The following is a 22,924-nucleotide window of genomic DNA, read 5'->3' as shown; positions in this document are numbered from 1 at the left end:
GAGAGCCCAGAAATAGACCCTCAACTCTATGGTCAACTAATCTTCGACAAAGCAAGAAAGAATGTCCAAAGGAAAAAAGACAGCTTCTTCAATAAATGGTGCTGGGAAAATTGGACAGCAACAAGCAGAAAAATGAAATTGGACCACTTCCTTACACCACACATGAAAATAGACTCAAAATGGATGAAGGACCTCAATGTGAGAAAGGAATCCATCAAAATCCTTGAGGAGAACACAGGCAGCAACCTCTTCAACCTCAGCCGCAGCAACGTTTTCCTAGGAACATCGGCAAAGGCAAGGGAAGCAAGGGCAAAAATGAACTATTGGGATTTCATCAAGATCAAAAGCTTTTACACAGCAAAGGAAACAGTTCACAAAACCAAAACACAACTGACAAAATGGGAGAAGATATTTGCAAACGACATATCAGATAAAGGGCTAGTGTCCAAAATCTATAAAGAACTTAGCAAACTCAACACCCAAAGAACAAATAATCCAATCAAGAAATGGGCAGAAGACATGAAGAGACATTTCTGCAAAGAAGACATCCAGATGCCAACAGACACATGAAAAAGTGCTCCACATCACTCAGCATCAGGGAAATACAAATCAAAACCACAATGAGATATCACCTCACACCAGTCAGAATGGCTAAAATTAACAAGTCAGGAAATGACAGATGCTGGCGAGGATGCGGAGAAAGGGGAACCCTCCTCCACTGTTGGTGGGAATGCAAGCTGGTGCAACCACTCTGGAAAACAGCATGGAGGTTCCTCAAAATGTTGAAAATAGAACTACCCTATGACCCAGCAATTGCACTACTGGGTATTTACCCTAAAGATACAAACATAGTGATCCGAAGGGGCACGTGTACCCGAATGTTTATAGCAGCAATGTCTACAATAGCCAGACTATGGAAAGAACCTAGATGTCCATCAACAGATGAATGGATAAAGAAGAGGTGGTATATATACACAATGGAATACTATGCAGCCATCAAAAGAAATGAAATCTTGCCATTTGCGACGACGTGGATGGAACTAGAAGGAATCGTGCTTAGTGAAATAAGTCAATCGGAGAAAGACAACTATCATATGATCTCCCTGATATGAGGACGTGGAGATGCCACATGGGGGGGTTAAGGGGGTAGGAGAAGAATAAATGAAACAAGATGGGATTGGGAGGGAGACAAACCCTAAGTGACTCTTAATCTCACAAAACAAACTGAGGGTTGCTTGGGGGAGGGGGATTGGGAGAGGGGGGGAGGGGGATTGGGAGAGGGGGGTGGGGTTATGGACACTGGCGAGAGTATGTGCTATGGTGAGTGCTTTGAAGTGTGTAAACATGACGATTCACAGACCTGTACCCCTGGGGATAAAAATACATTATATGTTTATAAAAAAATAAAAAATAAATAATTTTTAAAAAATCCTCTGCACAATGTAGCAAACTGAATTCAACAGCACATATAAAGGATTATACACCCTGAAACCATGGGGTGGGCAGGAAATTACCACATAAATGTTTTATTAGATACAAAAAAAGCATTAGACAAAATCCAATATCCTTTCATGATAACAACTCTCAAAACTAAAAGTAAAGGGAAATTTCTTAACATGATACAGGGCATTTATTAAAAACTACAGATAACAGCATGCATAATGGTAAGAGACAGATTTTTCTGTCCCCAAATTAGGAAAAAACAAGAATTCCCACTTTTACCGCTACATTCAATGATGTACTAGAAGTCCTAGACAGAAAAACGAGGCAAGAAACAAAATTAAAGGCATTCAAATTGGAAATTTTAATCTTTTGGAACTTTTTCCTTTTAATTCTATGTAAGAAAATCCCATTGAATCCACACTTAAAAAAAAACTAGTAGAGCTAATAAATTAATTAAGTTGCAGGATATAAAATTAGCTGTTTTTCTATTCCAGGAATAAATAATTCCGAAGAGAGATAAATAATTTCATTTACAATACATTCCAACATAATAAAATACCTAGGAATAAGTTCAACCAAGTATATAAAAAAAGACTTATACACTGAAAACTAAAACACACCACTGACGTAAATTAAAGGCCTTAAAAAGTGAGCTGAGTGGCTCAGTTGGTTATGTGTCTGCCATCAGCTCAGATCATGAACTTAGAGTTCTGTGTTCAAGCCCTGCATTGGTCTCCCTGCTCAGCAGAGAGCCTACATCTCCCTCTGCACCTCACACCACTCCTTCTCTCTCTCTCTCAAATAAATGAAATCTTAAAAAAAAATTTAAAAAGACCTTAAAAAGTGAAAAGACATCCCATGTTCATAGATTAGAAAACTTAACACTACTGAGATGGCAATACTCCCTAAAGCACTCTATATTCAATGTAACTTTTATCAAAATCTCAACAGTCATTTCTCTAGGAACAGAAACCCAAGGTTGTAGGATATAAGATAAATAGGTAAAAGCCAAGTGCTCTTCTGCGTATCAGCAATGATTAAGTGAAATTTGAAATTTAAAAAAATACCATTTATATTAGCACCCAAAATAATGAAATAGGTATAAAATATAATAAATTATGTACAAGGTCTAATGAGGAAAGCTATAAAAATGTGTGAAATAAATCAAAGAACTAAATAAATGTGGCCATATTCCATGTTCATGGATAGGAAGACTCAAAATTGTCAAGATGGCAGTTCTCAACTTGATATATAGATTCAAAATAGGCCCAGCAAAAATCCAGCAAGTTATTTTGTGAATACTGACAGGTATTCCAACGTTTATATGGAGAGGGAAAAGATTCAGAATAGCACACAATATTGAAAAAGAACAAAACTGAAGGACCAAAATTATATAACTTTAAGACTTACTATACAACTAGTATACTTGGATGTAATCAAGCTTATATCTAATCAAGGCATCATAGTATTAGCAAAAGAATAGACTAATAGCTCAGTGGAACAGAACAGAGAGCCCAGAAATAGACCAACATAAGTAGAGTCAACTGATCTTTGACTAAGGAGCAAAGGCAATTCAATGGAGCAAAGACAGTCTTTTCAACAAATGGTGCTGGAACAACTGGACATCCACATGAAAAAAAAAAAAAGAATCTAGACACAGATCTAATGCCCTTCACAAAAGTTAACTCAAAATGAATCACGGATGTAAGTATGGAATGCAAAAACAATAAAACTCCTACAAGATAACATAGAAGAAAACCTAGATGCCTCAGGTTTGGTCTTGATTTTTTAACATGATACCAAAGGCACAATCCATGAAAAAAATAATTGATAAGATGGACTTCATTAAAATGAAAATTTTCAGCTCTGCTAAAGACACTGTCAAGGGAATGAAAAGATAAGTCATGGACTGGGTGAAAATATTTCAAAAGACACATACGATAAAAAACATGTTCAAGATATACAAAGAAGTGCTAAAACTCAATAAGAAAACAAACAACCTGATTAAAAAATGGGCTAAAAACCTTTAGATATCTCACCAAAGAAGACTTACAGATGATAAATATCCACATGAAAAGATGTTCCACATCATATGTCATCAAAGAAATACAAATTAAAAACAAGATACTACTACACACCTATTCAAATGGCTAAAATCCAAAGCCCTGAAACACTAAATGCTGATGAGGATATAGAGTAACAGGAATTCCCATATGATGCTGGTGTAAATGCAGTGTTACAATCACTTTGGAAGACAAGTCTAACAGGTTCTTACGAAACTAAACATCCTCTTACCATACTATTCAGCAATATCATTCTTTGCCATTTATCCAAGGAGCTGAAAACACGTCCACACAAAAATCTGCACATGGATGAGTATAGCAGATTTATTTATAATTGCTCAAACTTCGAAACAACCAAGATGTATTTCAGTAGATGAATGGATAAATAATCTGAGATATACCCAGATAATGCAATATTATTCAGCACTAAAAAGAAGTGAGCTATCAAGCCCTGAGGAGACATGGAAGAACATCAAATGCATATTCCAAAGTGAAAGAAGCTAGTCTGAAAAGGCTACCTACAGTATGGTCTCAACTACACAATATTCTGGAAAAGGCAAAAAAATAAAGACAGTAAAAAGATCAGTGGTTACCAAGGGTTTGAGGGTGGGAGAGAGATGACTAAGTATAACACAGAGGATTTTCAGAGCAATGAAAATATTCTGTATGATCCCTAAATGATAGCTACTGTCCAAACCCACCATAGAATGCACAACACCACAAGTGAATCCTAAATAAACTATCTACTTTCAGGTGACAATGACGTGTCAATGTGGGTTCATAAATTCTAACAAATGTACATTGTGGTTAGCAGTGGTAATTCGGGAGGTTGCCTGTGCATGTGTGAAGGCAGGAGTATAAAAGGTATCTCTGTACCTTCCTATCAACTTTTCTGTGAACTTTCATTTTTCTAAAAAAATAGAGCAAAAAAAAAAAAAAAAAGATAATACTGGCTTAAGGATAAGTAGATAAACCAATGGAATAGAATGAAGGGCCCAGAAATGAACCTAAACATCTAGGTCCAACTACTTTTCAACAATGGTGCCAATACCATGTGATAGAGAAATAGTTTCTTTAACAAATGGTACTGGCTAACTGGATAACCAAATGCAAAAGAATGAAGTTGAACCACTACCTCACTCCATACACAAAAATTAAATCAGTATGGATCAACAACTCAAATATAAAAGATAAAACTATAAAATCCATAGAAAAAACATAGGGGTAAATCCTCATGACCTCAGATTTGGCAATGGATTCTTGATTTAATATCAAAGCACAAGGAACAAATGAAAAATCAGATAAGCTGGACCATCAAAATTAAAAACTATTTTATAGCCAAAAACATTATCAAGAATGTGAAAATACAATTGATAGAATAGGAGAAAACATTTGCAAATCATTTATACAATATGGGTTTCATATCCAGAATACATTAAAAAACTGTCACAGGGGTGACTAGGTGGCACAGTTGGTTGGAAGTCTGGCTCTCAGTTTCAGCTCTGGTCCTGATCTCACGGTCCTTGGATGGTTCCATGTCAGGCTCCATATGTTCAAAATGCAGTCTGCTTGAGACTCTCTCTCCTTGAGAGTCTCTCTCCTTTTCCCTTTGCCCCTCACCCTCCTCCATGTGCACCCTCTCTCTCTCAAATAAATGAATATATCTTTAAACAATTCTCAAGATAATAATAATAATAATGATAATATAGTAAATGGATACAATATTTTCAAAATATATAAATAACAAAAAGACAACCCAATATTTTTACATAAGCAAAGGATTTGAATAACTATTTCTTAAAATATATGCAAATAGCCAATAGCCACATAAGCTACATCACTGGTCATCTGAGAAATATAATCAAAACCACAATAAGATACCACTTCATAATCAAGAAAACAGAAAATAACAAGTTGGCATGTATGTTCAGAAATAATCATTGCCATATGTTGCTAGTGGGAATGTAAAATGGCCCAGGTACTTCAGAAAACAGCTGTCCATTCCTCAAAATGCTAAACATATAATTATCATATGACCCAGCAATTCAACTCCTGAGTGTACACCAAAGAGAATTAAGACAGATCCACACAGAAAACTGTACAAGAATGCTCACAATATGGGTAATAATAGAAAAAAGTACAAATGTCCATACAAATGTCCATCAACAGATAAATGGCCAAACAAATCATAATATATGAACATACAATGGGAAAGTATTCAATCATAAAAAGGAATGAACTACTGATATACGCTACAACTTGGATGAACTTGAAACCATTACACTAAGTGAAAGAAGTCAGACACTAGGGGTCATGTATTACAGGATTCTTTTTATATATAACATGTATAATATATTGAGAATATGAAAATCCACAGAAAGCAGAGTAAAGGTTACCAGGGGGTCGGAGGCAGGGAGTAGAGAGTGTCTACTTAATAAGTACAGAATGTTTTTATTGGGTGATGAAAAGGTTTTGAAATTAGAGAGAGCTGGTGGTGGCATAACATTCTGAATACACTACCACTAAATCATACACTTTAAAATGGCTAATTACATGTCATGTAAATTTCTCTTCAATTAAAAAAGAATAGAACAGTATGTGCTATGGTGAATGCTGTGAAATGTCTAAGCCTGATGATTCACAGACCTGTACCACTGGGGCAAATAATACATTATATGTTAATTTAAAAATAGAATAGAACACTACAGGACAAACTTAATAAAAATGCAAGACTGGTAGACTAAAAACTGTAAGACATCATTGAAAGAAAATTAAAGACTTATATAAGTGGAAAGATGTCCCATGATCATGGACTGAAAATTTTAATATTTTTGAGATGGCTACCCCAAAAATTGATCTGGAGATCAATCCCTATCAAAATCCCCATTGGCTTTTTTTGGATAGAAATCAGCAAGCTGATTCTAGAATTCATAGGGACATATTTGCAAGTGACTCAGAACAGCCAAAACAATCTTGAAAAAGAACATAAAATAGAGTTAAAGAACTCACAATTTCACAATATTTACAGTAATCAAGACAGTGTGGTACTGGCATAAGGACAGACATATAAAGTAATGGAATAGAATGGAGAATCTGGAAATAAACTCATCTGTCTATAATCAACTGTTTTTCAATAATTCTGCCAAGACCAATCAATTGGGGAAATAAAAGTCTTTTATAACAAGTCCTTGTGACCATGGACTAGCAGTTTTCTTAAGCATCAAAAGTACAACAAAAGAAAAAAACAGATAAACTGGACTTCATCAAAATTAAAAACTTTTGTACTTTAAAAAAAAGCCATCACGAAAGTGAAAAGGACAACAGTTTGTTTAATATCCAAAGAACACTTACAACTCAATAATAGAAGGATAAATAAGCTAACTCAAAAATGGGCAAATAATATGAACAGGTATTTCTTGAAAGAAGACATATAAATAGCCAATAACCACAGGAAAAGATGTTCAACATCATTAGTCATTAGATAAATGAAAATCAAAGCACAATGAGATCTAACCTCACACCCACTAGGATGGTTATAATCAAGAAGACAATAACATGCTGGTGAGGATGTGGAGAAACTGGAATTCTTATTCGTTGCCAGTGGGAATGTATACTGTGCAGCTCTTTGGAAAATAGTTTGCCAATTCCTCAAACACAGAAATACCTTATGACCTAGCAATTCTAGTCCTAGAATTATAGCCAAAAGAAATGAAAACATCACTCAAAAACGTGTGCATGAAAGCTTATAATAGTCAAAAAAGTGAAAACAAACAAAATGCCCATTAAATAATGAATTCATAAGCAAAATGTGGCATATCCATACACTAAAATATTATTTGTAAACAAAAGGAATGATGTACTGAGACAAGCTACAATATGAAAACATTATACTAAGTGAAAGAAGCCAAGACCTAATGGGCGATATACTGTATGATTCCATGAATGAAGGGTTCAGAATAGCAAAATCCAAAGAGATATAAAATAGAGTAGTGGTTGCCTAGGCCTGAGAGGGAGGAGAGAATAAGTAACTGAGTAAAAGAGGATATTCTCTTGGGAATGATGACAGTTTTTGGCAGTAGATAGAGATGGGGGCGCCTGGGTGGCTCAGTGGGTTAAAGACTCTGCCTTCAGCTCAAGTCACGATCCCAGAATTCTGGGATCGAGCCCGCATCGGGCTCTCTGCTCAGAAGGGAGCCTGCTTCCCTTCCTCTCTCTCTGCCTGCTTCTCTGCCTGCTTGTGATCTCTGTCTGACAAAACAATAAATAAAATCTTTAAAAAAAATAGAGATGATGGTTGTACCACATTGTGAATATACTAAAATGACTGAAATAAATACTCAAAGGGTGAAATTTATAAGTGAATTATATCTCAATAGGGAAAAAAAAGTAGGTAAAGAATTCACTGCAGAGAAACAAAGTATTATACAAATTGGGGCTTGGGGGAGGGCAGTATTTTAGTGTGTAAAAACACTCCATAATGTGTTAAAAGGATATTAACAAGTAGATGAGGTTTAGAGGTGGGTTAACTGTAAAATTCTAATTCAGACATTGTATATCAGGACGAAATCTCTTCAGAATTTTAAACCTACATCTTAGGGAAGAAAATATGACCCCAAAGTGAAGACTTTCTATCACTAAATTGGTCCTTGGCTACAACTCTTACTCAAGTCTCGACATGGTGATGACTTTTTTTTTTGTTGTTGTTGTTTTTTTAAAGAGATTTTGCTTATTTGTGGAGTATAACAAATAACATGGAGGACATGGGGAGATGGAGAGGAGAGGGAGTTGAGGGAAACTGGAAGGGGAGATGAACCATGAGAGACTATGGACTCTGAAAAAAGAGGGTTATGAAGGGGCGGCAGGGGGGGTGGGGGGGGTGGGAGGTTGAGGAACCAGGTGGTGGGTAATAGGGAGGGCACGTACTGCATGGAGCACTGGGTGTGATGCCAAAACAATGAACACTGTTATGCTGTAAATAAACAAATAAAAATAAATAAAAAAAAATCTCAAAAAAAAAAAGATTTTATTTATTTACTTGACAGAAAGAGATCACAAGTAGGCAGAGAGGCAGGCAGAGAGAGAGAGGGAAGCAGGCCCCCTGCTGAGCAGAGAGCCCGATGCGGGACTCGATCCCACGACCCTGAGATCATGACCTGAGCCGAAGGCAGCGGCTTAACCCACTGAGCCACCCAGGCGCCCCTGGTGATGACGTTTATATATGCAATCAATTGTATGGGAAAAACCATAAATCTGGGCTGAGTTCCATTGGTATTCTGTGGACTTTATGAACTAAATAGTCTCCTGCACCCATCAATCAGGGCCTGAAAGCTTTGGCCTTATCTGTTGTATGGGAGCTTTGCCCCCTCGCTCCTTGGTTCATATTAATGATGGAAAGATTCTGGACATAGAATTCTTAAAATCTCTTCACAGACTATTTCTAGGCTGACAAAGCACGAGAAGACAAGGAGATGAACTTAACTACTGATTACATCCGTAAAATGTAGTGAGAATAAGCTGCAGGTAGCAGAGAAGCTATTCCAGCAGAGGAAAATGGGAAACAGAGTGTGCTGTACCTCCAGCACACTAACTCAAACCACATATTCTGAGATCTGACGAACATTTCGCCTCATCTTGAAGAAGATTATTCTAAAGTTAGCTTTAGCCAGTTTTACAGAAAAAAGAACAAACAACTCTAAATCTATCTGCATATCAAAATCAAATTTGAGAAGATGTTATATATTTTATAAAAACTTTTCTAGACTAATTGGAGAGTTTAAATAGGTTGTGGTTTTTTTTTTTTCAAGTTTGGTTTGGTTTGTTGTTTCGAATTTTTTTTTTCACTGGACTCACAAATTTGATGACAAATCCTAATCATTTTTCTGTATCAAGGAAAAAAAAATTAAAACACAGCAAATTTCTAGAATCATTCAAATCAAAACATTAAACATCTGCTCCATTCTAGAATGGCATGTTACATACTCCACATTTTTTTTAAGTTTTATATATTTATTTTACAGAGAGAGAGCATAAGCGGGAGGGGGTAGATGGAGGGGTAGCCAGAGGGGAGAGGGAGAGAGAATCTCAAGCAGACTCCACACTGAGTGCAAAGCCCAACACAGGGCTTGATCCCAACACCATGAGAACACCACCCAGGCCCAAATCAGGAGTTGGACCCCTCACTGAGGGTGCCACCCATATGACCTCATTCTTTACATTTTTTTAATTGAAAGAAATCAGTTTCTCCTAGAATACTTACTTTTAAAATTCTAAGCTTAAACAACCATTATATCTAATTTTGAAATTAGAAAACATAAATTTGATACAGAAACTCTCTAAATACTTAATATTTCTACAATGAGAAAAAAATATAAATAACTGAAAGAGTCCCTACTGTGGTGTTTAGCTGAACCATCAAGTTGGTTTGGTAAAGAGGTCTGGCAAGTCTGAAGACTCATGCTTAATTCTCACTCTTTAGATTTCTACATTTCTTCATTTAACTTATATATATATATATATATAATATTATATATTTATATATATAATAATATATAATATATAATATTTAGAGGTTTATATATATATAATAAACTTATGATTCAATTAATGGATAGCATAAGTTAAAGATTGATAACACATGGGGAAAATTAGCTTTAAGTAATGATCTGCAGCAATGGTACACATTTCATTGGATAAAAATTTTTAGCAACATTTCTTTTTTTTTGGTGCCGAAACCCAGGAATAAACAGCAACATTTTTAAAAATGGCTGCCTAATGCATCTTTATAAACCCAGTCCATTTTCATTATGGGAAAGGCTAGCAGATTTCAGACACATGAGTTACTGGGTAATCAAAAGACCCTTGCACAGTATTTTTATCATACACTTTTATTAAAATCTGGTTTGCATCAACAAAAAATAAGACCAGCCATCGCCACTCACACAGAGATGCCTTCAAAGAAAATATAGCCAGTCCACTTACCTTGGGGTGCTATCAGAGTTCTTCCATTCTCCTGACACCAACCAACTGGCTGAACATAAGGACTATTTACATCACACCTGCAAAACAGGATTCTATTTCAGATCCTACACAGGTCAAAGCCAGAGAAATAATCCAAGAGTAATGACCATTCTAGATACTAAGAGACACCATGGAAGATGTAATTACATAGCTAAAATATTTTATAGCTAAAAAAAAATTAGAAGTAATTTTTAGTACTGTATTTTTTAAGCTAAGTGAGCAAACTTCTCTTTTACCTAACTTTCTTGAAATTTAAAAGTACTTTTTAGAAAGAGTTTGACTAGAACCTGAACTGCCAGTGTTATCTCCAAAGAGTGAACATATTAATAAGCCTCTCCCACCACTTCCTACTAGCAGCAAGGGAAAAAATATTAATAGGCCAGCCCAAGTTTAACAGGACAGACCAGACTCCTTATGCCTCCAATTTCCTCCCTCTCCTTTTCAAGGAACCCAGACCATTCTAGCTAAGACACACAGAACAATTAATCCATGCTCTGCTTCTTAGTTCAAAGAAGAGAACAGGGCCCCCTTCATGTACATGAAGAACCGTAGCCTTAGGCAGAGACTTGGGGGTTTCTCAGGACAGACTGTGAAGAAATGCTACAAAAATTATTTTTGCCATTCCCTCTTCCATACTTCAGGGTTTTACCCAGAAAGCCTTTTGTAATCCATGCAATGTTAGTTTAATGGTATTGTAGCACACATTTTCTCTGCTCCCCACAGGATCTCAAATAATTCACTCCATTCTCCCCGTGAATCTTCCCTTTCAAAAATATGACAGGCTGAGTTCGACATTTTTCAGGGAAAAAAAAAAGTAGCTGCAAGTTCTTCACTTCCTCTTCATAGGAATTCCTCCCTTACAAACTAGACACAACACAGTGAAGTGCCCTGACCTGGTCATATTATTTCAGCTGAGGCCTCATTAGGTAACCTCTCATAGAGTGGAGAAGTTTCTTGGGCACTTTAATTCAACAATTCATGTGGAAGAGAAGGTCATGAAAAGTTGGCCACTAACTTCTGATGTTCATTACTCTAAGAACAGCAAGGACAGTGACAGGACTGGAAGGAAAATAAATTCTTAACACCAAACATGAACACACAGAAGTAAAATGCACATTGGTGTCTCACCAGTAATCGTAACTATCATCCCAATTGTCAAAATGCACTAGTAAGCGATCTTCAACAATATCTGCTATGGTTGCCACACACACCAAGGAAGGGTTCTTCCTGTCGACGGCCTCCAGCTTCATTCCAACCTGAAATTCTTTAGGCATTGGCCCATTCTAACACAGCACCAGAGGGGAGAGGCACAAAAAGAAACAGGACACCAGATAGGACTGAGCTACTGTCAGAACGTCTATGTTTAGCATCAGAACAGTCTACAGGCAACACTTACCCTCCAGAATGAAGCCAGCAAATGCTAGTACAAATATTCCAACAAACTGTTACGAGGTTAGCATTCTTAACAAAAACCCAGGAAACTAGCTTTTACCTTGTATTTTTTCTCTTTTGTTGTGCAGGTAAGTTATATTTCTCTCATCATCATTTTCCCTTTTCAGTTCTTAGAAGAAATTATATTAATTTAAAAATATGATGTTTACTGGATACAGGAGTATCAAATAATTTTCTCTGTTCCCCACAGACTTGAACAGTTTCCAAATACCAGTATTTGGAGAAATAGTAAAGATAGGCTCTTTAGCACCAAAATTATCATTTACTTTGATGATATCTGAAAACAGTGGCTTTCTCAATATTTAAGAAACACATGCAAGAATCCATAAATAAACCTATACTTGAAAGAAATCCAAATGCTTTTTTTAGTATCTATACACATTTTTTCATAGTAAAAAACACTAAGGACTATGATTTAAAGTAACATTACAATAACAAAACCCCACTTTTATCCCAGTGTAATTAGCCAGTCCTGGGATCTGGGGACTAGAAAATGGTTTTTTTCTACCTCTTTATGGTCTATACTGAGCCCTGCTTTTTGTTTTCCTTTAGCGTATTACATCTTTAAAAGCAATTTCCCATTTCTATTACTCTCTTTCATTGATAAAATTCTATGAAACGCACAGAGCAGTTGTATAACATTGATTTCAAGATCAGGGTGAGTGTCCTACAAAGGGACACACAGCCTGCTGGCTGAGCAACCCTAGGGTTCCCTGCCCCCTTCCCCTCACTGGAGGGGGTGAGGGGGGACAGGCTGACGGGCCCAGAGGAGGCAGGGGCTGCACCTTGTTCTCATTCTCTCCTGAAGAGCTGGCAGGTTATTGGAGACAAAGATGGCATAACAAATGTGCTCCACCCAAATCGTCATATCTTCATACCCCCCTTGAATCTGTAGAAAATGTCACCCTCATTCTTGTTACACAGAAATCCAACTAGGCTGGGTTTATTCAAAGTCCACCTGTGGTATCTACTGGTCTCAAAACACCAAACTATTGGGAGGGAGACAAACCATAAATGACTCTTAATCTCACAAAACAAACTGGGGGTTGTTGGGGGGAGATGGGATTGGGAGAGGGGGAGCGGGCTATGGACATTGGAGAGGGGAGGCGAACCATAAGAGACTATGGACTCTGAAAAACAACCTGAGGGTTTTGAAGGGTCAGGGATGGGAGGTTGGGGGAACAGGTGGTGGGTAATGGGGAGGGCACGTTTTGCATGGAGCACTGGGTGTTGTGCAAAAAGAATGAATACTGTTACGCTGAAAAAATAAATAAAATGGAAAAAAAAAATAAAACTAATTACAATCAAAACACCAAACTAAGTTCAAACGAATAACTCACTGGAATCAAGAAGGAAAAACCATTCCAAAAGGCATTTTAAATTTTAGCAGGATTTAAATATAAAGTCTTCAACTCTCTGCATCTAAATAAAATATTTAATTGTACATTTAAAGGTGGGGGGGATACACCTATAGGAAATGGACAAATTAAGTGAGAAAAGTCATATGAAGCTAAGGATTCTGAAAAAATACAACAGAATATATAGTGAATTTTAAGAAATTTAAGCTCAAGTAGAAATCTGATTTATACTGAAGAAGAAAATACTTACAGAACTTCTGTTTCTGAATAATTTCTTGGGAGCATTTTGCAATTTGCAGGCCTTCAAGTAATCCATCCAAACAAATTTATCTTTTCTATAACCTAAAAATACTATGGATTATTCAAAATACCCACAGGATATAACCATGTGCCTATTCAATATATTAGTCTTCTTCAGTCTTCTGCTATAAATTCAAAGTCCTGTAGTAGACCACAAGTGATTTAAATTAAAATCTCTGAATTGTTTCAATGTCTTTCAACGTATGAAATTCAAAACTGTTGACGTGATTTCCCATCATGCATATCATGCCCTTACAAATTGTTTAAATTCATTAAGATATAGAACTAGTCTGCTGATAGCCTGATGGGAGTCTCATCTCTTAGTGAGGCTTTCCAAAATGGGCAGACGGAAGAGACAAAAGTTCCTGAACTCATGGTCACTCCTGAAGAAGTCATGTCACTGAGAACATCAGAGGTCCTGATGATGCAACAATCCAGGGTTCCAGGCACTTGGGGAAATTATAGAAAGCCTTCAAGTAATCCATCCAAACAAATTTCAAACACCATTTGGCAGCAACAGCTTTCTGCTGCTTATCTTTGTGGGTTTTGCCTTTTGTACTGATCCTCCCCTCTGTGTGCCCTAAAGTGGCTCCCACAGGGTTGGCCCAAACAAGAGGGGCTCAACAAACTGTTCTGGTTGAATGTTACACAGAAGAAAAGTCAGGCTTCTTGCACAGCGCTACACCTCTAACTTCATCTCCCACACCTTGCCCTTGCTTCTATGCTTCAGCCAAATTCACCTCCTTGAGATTCCTCAACCTGGTGGCTGCAGCCTCTAGCCCCAGGGCATTTACTCTCTCAGACAGCCCTCTGAAGGGGGGCCTCGCTGACTTCCCTCATTCATCCACCTGTCTGTCTGACATCACGTTCTCAAGCCCTTCTTCAGCATGCAGTCTGTCCCATCCCCCAACCCTGTCACTGTTTGCCACCCTACCTCACCTTTGTCTAAGACTTGTTGCCCCCCACCCCGGAATGAAAGCCCCATGAAGACAGAGGTGGTTTATTTTATTCACGGCTCTATCCCCAGTGCCAGCACACAGCAAGGGCTCCATAAAGACCGACTGAAAATGAGCCCGTGACCAGCTTTCATCAAATCCAGCAATCTTAGGGATTCTGCGATTGGTCTCAGGGGTGGATCCCCAAAGGCCACTCTGAGTTGGGCAGTAAAATGGCCATACACAAACTCCAGAGTGTCACTGTCATCCAGTACTCTGGCATCCAAGCAGAAGCCGGCACACAGAAGTCTGCTGTGCAAGGAAATAGGTCCATGGGTATCTCAACTGATCAAATCCTCACCTCAGCAGCACACAGCAAATAAAAAAGGCTTCAGTCACATCTGCCAGGCCCAGGTTCCTCTCGCACATAACAAGAGACAAAGATCAGATTTTTGATTCCCAACGAAAGGAAGTAGACAGGGGCGCCTGGGTGGCTCAGTGGGTTAAGCCTCTGCCTTCGGCTCAGGTCATGATCCCAGGGTCCTGGGATCGAGCCCCACATCTCAGCAGAGAGCCTGCTTCTCCCTCTCTCTCTGCCTGCCTCTCTGCCTACTTCTGCTTTCTCTGTCAAATAAATACATAAATAATCTTTAAAAAAAAGGAAGTAAACAGTGAAATCCTCTTTTCTTTCATAGTTACGTCGTTTCCATAATAGGTTTGAAACAAATAATATACAGTGAATCGAGTTTCCTCACCATAGGGCATCAGTGACTAAGTGAAAGAGTTCATTTCAACCGTGATGTAAAATAAGTTTCTTCATTTCATCTAAGGTGTAATAAACTTTATATGAAGTCATAAGATTTTATTTCTGCCATAGGTACCTGATCAGCGTATTTGACCTAAACAGTCATTGATGCTTTTATTTTTTTTAAAGATTTTATTTCTTTGAGAGAGAGACAGAGATAGCAAGAGAGAGAGCATGAGCAGAGAGCAGAGGGAAAAGCAGGTTCCTCACTGAATAGGGAGCCTGATGCAGGACTCGATCCTGGGATCCTCGAAACATGCTTAACTGACTGAGCCACCCAGAGGCCCCCAGTGCTTTTCTTTTAAAGACATTTATTCATTTCTAAAAATGGTATCCTTGTAGTCTTACTGCTTTGGGGAGATTAAACTTTCATTTTGAAAATCAATTCACACCAGGCTCTCTTGTTAGTATTTCATGAAATGTTGTTAAAATAAAACCAACTCTCTTTCCATCCCGGCTTACCCTTAGGGATGTGCAATTCATGTTTGGTCTTCTCACACCACCCTACTGGATGAATATCAGGGGAACCGGCATTGGTCCAAAAATCATAGCAGCTTAAATAACCATCAAAGTGAAGTCTGAGGCGGTAACCACACACCTGTAAAATGGAATGTTTGCAATCCTTCATTAAGTGTCATGCATTTGAAGGGTACACAAAATTAACAAAATATTCACATATTCTGTCAGTGCTATCAACATAATATGAACCAACCCTTCCATCCAAAAATGTGCTTGTATTAAAAGGCAAATTTAGAGATGATATCTGAATAAAACAAAATGCTGACAGACACGATCTTTCAAGTATCCAGAATTTTTCTGTAAAAAAAAATTATCCTTTTACTCAATCTAGAAATCTGAGGTGTTTACACCTCCATCAATTGATTGTTCATTCAATACCTCTCAAATATTGCTCTTGGAAACCCCATCTCCTGCTGTCCCATGACAGTATGTAAGCTAAAGTACAGAGCAAAACCAAAATGGGTATATCTTCATTTCAACTCTAATACATGGATCCAACGTACTCAATTAAGGAAATAAAACAGTGTAGAATACATCCTTAAGACATGCTATACAAGTTTAATAGCTATAATCAATCAGTAAATTAAGTGAATGGGGTTTTTTACATGAGGTAATTAAAAATATAGAAGTTTTCCATCATTTTAATAATATAAAATGTTTAGTAAATATTACATTTTATAAGCCATTTACTTTCATCAATGGCTCTTCATTCTAAGTAATTTTCATAAAATGCTTACATTTATATAAATAGATACTTCATGTGCTTGGATATTTTTCATACATATTTCTTGTCAGTTCAGCTAAAACTTGAATAATTATGTCTCTCTTAACAGACAAAAGTAACACTGTGGGATTCTCTGATTGTTATCAACCTCAAATGAAAACTATTTACCAACTTAATCAAGGGTAACTGCTAGTGATGAGGGACTTATTAACAGATTAATCTTCACAGAAGGAAAAAGATTCATTAAGAAACATATTTCACCCATCACTGACTAAAATACATCTGTGATGTACTAGAACTTGTTTATAATGGAAAGTACTCAAATTCACTATTCTCTAGAAAATTCTCTTCTGTCACTGTGCACTCAGCCCAAGACAATAACACTATCTCTTACCTCAGCTACAGAAAGCACACAGAATACAGATGGATGTCGGGGGTCAATGCCTTCTAATCTCATTCCAACCTGAAAACCATTTTCATGCTCCGGAAAGGATTGGTCCTATGAAATTTCATGATATAACATTAGCTACTGAAATACCTTCACAATGTGATATTAAAACACACTTGGTGTTGCTACGCATACAATCAAAAACTCACAGTACAGGCTTGGAGGCTCAGTAACACAGCTAAAGATCAATGGCTGCTTTTCTGTATTTGGGCCTCAAAGATGGTTTGATCATTTTGATCATTTTATCATTACTTAGGAAACAGTTTATATGAGAAACTACATGTCCTGTGAACTCCCCATTTATTCTTTTTGCCCATTTTTCCTTCGTGATTTGAAGAAGCTCTTCCTGTACTCTGGAAACAATCCTTTGTTGATTGTAATGATTACCTATTCCCAGTATGCGAGTTGGCTCTTCATGACTTTGTTGTAGAGATTTTTTTTTTATTTTAATGTAGTAAAATATGTCAATTATTTCCTGTTCAGTGTGCATATCCAACCTATGAAATCCCTCACAACCCTTAAGTTACATAGACATTCCCCTAGCATTCTTTTAAAACTTGTTTTTCATATTTAAATCTACAATGCAACTGAAATTAATTTTGTTCTACAGTGTGAGGTAGGATCTACTTTTTTAATATAGAAAAGAGTATTCAACAAAATTTTTTGTACAGTCCATACTTCCATTATCAGCAAAGTTATCTCTGTTATATCATGTTTCTACACATTTGTGGGTCTACTTCTGGCCCTTCTATTCTGTTCATTGGTATATTTTTCTATATCACATTGTCTTATTTGCTTATGACTCTATATGGAGAGCAAGTTTTATCATATTGAATTTTCTAATTCAGGAACTTGTTCCCTCTCTATTTAATCTAATCATTTTGTTTGTCCAAGATGTTTTTAAAATTTTCAAATGGACATCATTGGTTATCTTCAAAAATGCTTTATGATGTTTATTTCTATGTACCTTTTAATATTTACTGCTACTGTAAATGGAATCTACTTTGTAATAGACTTTCTAATGTGTTCCCATTCATATTATTTTAATACCAGCCTTGTTTCCCACAGCCTAGCAAATTATCATTACTTTTGAGCAGTTTTGAGCAGATTCAGCATTACTAGCCAATTTACTCTTAATTGCAAGTAAGTTATAAGAATGCTAATAGAAAATGATGATTAAAATCTAGTTTTATTAGAATAAGAGCTGCTTTTTAATCACTAATTTTATTACTCTTTATTACTGGTTAACGCATTAATGTTTACTTTTATTCTTTTGAAAAAAATATCTTCATTTGAATATAATGTCAAACTTAAAAGAGAAGCTGCAAGAACAAAATAATACAAAGAACATGCATAGCCTTTGCCTGGACTCATTTATTGTTAAAAACAGTAGAAACCTCATTTGTTTTACCATTTGTGTTCTCTCTCTCTCTCTCTCTCTCTCTCGTATCTGTACCTGTACACTGATATAATATAGATACGCATATACATCCACATGTGTATATGACTGTTTCTGAATCATTTAGGGACCCTTTTTTCCTTAAATACTAAATGATTTTCCCTTAAGAGCAGGCAGTGTAGTTCCCTTGAGAATGAGAACATTCTCTTATGTAACAACAATTCACTTATCAATTTCTGGAAACGTAACATTTATAAACTTTTAACTAATCTTCAATTCATATTCTAGTGTTTCCAATTTATCCAACAAGACACTTTATAAGACTTTCCCCCTCCACAATGTGATTCAGGTAGGGGCAGATATCAAATTTAGTTGATATGTTTCTTTAGTCTCCTTTAATCTGGAACATTTTCCATACTACTTCTTTATCTCTTACAACATCAACATTTTTTTTTAAGATTTTATTTATTTATGAGAGAGAGAGAGAGAGTGAGCACAGGAAGACAGAGTTGCAGGCAGAGGCAGAGGGCGAAGCAGGCTCCCTGCCGAGCAAGGAGCCCGATGTGGGACTCGATCCCAGGACGCTGGGATCATGACCTGAGCCGAAGGCAGCTGCTTAACCAACTGAGCCACCCAGGCGTCCCCCAACATCAACATTTTTAAAGAAAACAGTCTTTCCCCTCCTCCATTTTTTTTAAACAGAAAGCTCATCATTCTGGATGTGTCTGACATTTCCCCATGATTAGATTCAGTTATGCATTCTCTGCCAGTGTGCTACATGGGTGACAAGGAGTCCTCAGGATATCTCCTCTAGAGCCACAGGACACCCATGCATCCTCTCACTGGTGGTGTTGATTTTGATCACACAATGACAGTGTTGCCCAATTGACTATACAGTTACATACAAAACACACATTCCTATACATACACAAATATTTACACATGGATGTAAGTATATGCATACTTAAGTATATTTTACAAATCCTAAGTTCATACTGATATGTCAAATCCCAGACCACCCCAAAGGGTTTGTTCTGCCTTTCCCCATCCATTTTTGTCTTTCTCCTCTAACCAGGTCAGAGCATTTACTCATATACAAAATCCTATAGCATATCTACTATAGTTTCAGGACTGTTTTACCCACAGTACTATGATAAACAAATCTAAAGATTTCAGGATTTGTTTGCAATTCTCCCTCCCTGCTCTGCTGTCCACGAATGGGGTATGCAGTTAAAAACCATGTTCATATCCTACTTGAATTTGCATTTTTCTCTCTCTCTCTAGTGCAGTTAAAGTATCCATTTGAAATATGGTTGTGTTCATTGATTTAAATGTGCTTTCAGTTCTTGATGATTTTTCTTTTTTTTTAAATTTTTAAATTTATTTATTTTTTCAGCGTAACAGTATTCATTGTTTTTGCACAACACCCAGTGCTCGATGCAATACGTGCCCTCCCCATTACCCACCACCTGGTTGTTTTTATTTCTTAATATGTAGAATGTTAATATCCTTCCATGAGTTTAAGCTGTACAAAAAAGGTTCTCAAAGAAGAGTCTCTCTGTCTCCCATATCCTATCCTCCCCATTCTACCTCTTTAGAGGTAACCAACCTCACTGTTTTCTGGTCTATCCTTCCTGGATTTCTTTTTGTTTAAAAAAAAAAAAAGTTTTGCCTTATTTTCCACTTCCTTCTCACACAAAAGGTAGCATACTATATATGCTATTTTGCATGTGGCTTTTTTCATTTCTTAACACCTCCTGGAAACCACTCCATGTCAGGTCACAGAGACTGCCCACAGTCCTTGTCACAGCTGCATCATACTCCACTCTGTGTAAGTACCATAGTTTACTCAACCTCCTTCTACAGTTGAGTGTGTGCCTTTTTTATACGAACATGAAATTGTTTTTAAATCTTTATGAATTGGCTTGTAAGATGTCGGTAAGAACATTCACAGATCATTTTAGAAGCTTCCAAGGAAAAATTTAAAGGATGACAAAACCCAAAAATGAAATGGCAAGAATGAATGATTTCTCAGAAATATTTTATTTCTGCAAAAATAAATGTCATGTGTGTGTTTAATTCCCCAGCCTTCTTCTCACATCTACTCTGTTTCCCAGCAGACTGTATATAACAGGTTTTATGTGACTGCCTCCTGTTCACTGCTTTGAAATTTCTTGGTTAACTTCAAAAACACTGCACACACATGCATGTGCGTACACACAACACTGATAAGAAACCAAGAGAAGAGGACAGGCCACAGGGAATATATCAATAGTTCTGAAAGGAAAGTTAAGAAGCCATAAAAACTGAGAGGACATTTTTCATGTTTTAACAAAACCGAAAGATAGAAAATTGGGGACAGGAAGGAACCAGGATTATATGGAACAGACTGTGCTCTCTTTTCACATATGAATGATAAATTCAAGACACTGACAATAATTCAGAGCTGGGAGTTAGGATGATCAACGTTGTTCTTGACAGCATTTTCAGAAGGTTTCTCAAGTAAAATTTGGGAGCTTCAGGCAGCACTGCAAGGAACACGACACGGCTACAACAGTCACGGCTTCTTTGGAGGGTTTCAAATAAAAGACAAAACATTCATTTTAACAATCTGAAAGGCAGCTTCTAGTGAGAAACAGCATTGTCTTTCATCAGTCTCTTTTCTGTTTAATGGTTTATTCATAGCAGATTTAATTTTTTTCTTTCTAAAAATCATGTATTTTATTAACACAATTGATAGCTGTGCTATAAAATTATATTTTATGGTGACAAAAGGGAACTGGAATCACATGCTAAAACAAACAATAGTCTGTTAAATTCAGTCATAAAAAATGATAAGGTCTGTAGACCTGAAAAAAATTTTTTGAGTTAAATAAACTCAAACCCAGAGAGGTGAAGAGACTTTCTCAAGGTCACAGAACCTGTTTGGTAGCAGATCGTAACTAAGGACCCAAATCTTCTGAAAGCCAGCCAACTGTTTGTTCCACATTAGAGGACAGATGTGGAAACAGAACAAGCAAAACAAAACCCGGCTCAAGGCCATGGAAGGCATTTCCAAGGATGTGCCATGTACTCTTGAGCACAGAAGTAAAGCTGTTTTATTTCATCATTTTCTTTTCCCAGATATTTGCAAAATAATGAAGTTTGTCACTAATGATAAAAAGAATTATTCCAAGTTCTATACCACATAGCAAAAGCAGGTACAAATTGCATACTATTACTAAAAAATAAAATGAGCGCAAGCATTAGGAAAAAAAAAAAAGAAAACCAACCCAAACAAAACAAAACGCCATGCCTAGAGCAAAGCAGACAGGCTACCGGCAGAATTCCTTCATGAAATACAATGCATAAGGCACTCATCACATGTGCGTGCCAGTAGATTTCTGCTCCAAAGTCACAAACGTACCCTGTAAACAGCTCTTGGACACTCAGTAGATATCTGTGAGAAATTCTGGACGTTTCACTCTGTTTGACACTGAGCACCACATCATAGGACCAGAGATATTATGTTGGTACTGATTGTTTCTGAGCCACTCTGTGGAGACGGCAGAAGGCTGGTGGCCATCAGCACCAGCCGAACAGCAGCTAGATGTGTGTTACAGAGCCGTATCAATCCTCTAAATGGAAGATTCTATCTGCATGCCCACAGGCATTCTATTTTATTCACAGGCAAGCACTGGCAAGCAACAATATTTTCCTGATCTTAATTCAGTATCGAGAGAAATGGGAGAAATGAGGCATGCAAGGGAGTCACAACCGCTGAAGCACACACCTCTAGCAGGCTGTGGAGACGACCGGTCCAAGACGACAGGCCGCTGATTTCTGAACCTTCATGGGATGGCTGTCAAAGCGAAAGACGTTCATACAAATTTTATATGCAGATGGTGAGGTAAGATTCCTTATAATACCAAAGACCACTGCAAATGAGTCCAGTGGTCTTCTTCTCTGGTTTATCTCAGCAACATCTTCAAAAATCTCAAACTGTCTCCATGTGTATCTCCTAGGCTGAAATGTCACAATTTTAATGTGACAGGTGAGATCACAAGAAGTCTTATGCAGGCAAACTAGGATATAGACAGCCTGACCAGAGAAAATTTAAATTTTAGTCAACATTTGATGATTTTCTTTACTCAGTGAGGGAAAAAAAAAAATCATGTTATTGATGGGATAAAAAAAAATCATTCAAACACTGCCAAAGGGAACATAAAGAAGCATTTTACTAAAACAAATACAACCAAAGAGAAGTTACGAGAAGCAGAGAGAGTCCATCTGCTGGGTTTTAAGGGTGGTATTCTTGCTGGCTTAGCGGTTGATAAAACAAAATGTTCTGAATTTATGTTTAATCAATATATCCAGGACCACAGAGATCTATCTGAAGAACCATCAAACACCTGCTATCATAGCCAACAACCTCTAATAACAATATATAGTTATCTCAATAAGCAAAAACGAAGAACAGGG

General features: G+C 37.0%; 1 protein-coding gene across 1 annotated transcript in view; it reads right to left on the bottom strand.

Moving 5' to 3' along the window:
- The window catches only part of L3MBTL4 (L3MBTL histone methyl-lysine binding protein 4), a 500,325-nt gene that overhangs the window by 303,019 nt on the left and 174,382 nt on the right, over nucleotides 1-22,924 (bottom strand). Inside the window, exons 6-10 of the mRNA XM_046025260.1 lie at nucleotides 17,011-17,115; nucleotides 15,836-15,971; nucleotides 13,584-13,675; nucleotides 11,652-11,806; nucleotides 10,485-10,561 (exon numbers count right to left, since the gene is read on the bottom strand). Of these exons, the coding sequence (XP_045881216.1) occupies nucleotides 10,485-10,561; nucleotides 11,652-11,806; nucleotides 13,584-13,675; nucleotides 15,836-15,971; nucleotides 17,011-17,115 (565 nt within the window). The remainder of the gene's footprint in view (nucleotides 1-10,484; nucleotides 10,562-11,651; nucleotides 11,807-13,583; nucleotides 13,676-15,835; nucleotides 15,972-17,010; nucleotides 17,116-22,924) is intronic.

Source organism: Meles meles, chromosome 12 (assembly GCF_922984935.1).
Source record: "Meles meles chromosome 12, mMelMel3.1 paternal haplotype, whole genome shotgun sequence".
NCBI lineage: Eukaryota > Metazoa > Chordata > Mammalia > Carnivora > Mustelidae > Meles > Meles meles.
Note: the sequence above shows the minus strand (reverse complement) of the source record. Positions and strands in the feature narration are given on the sequence as shown.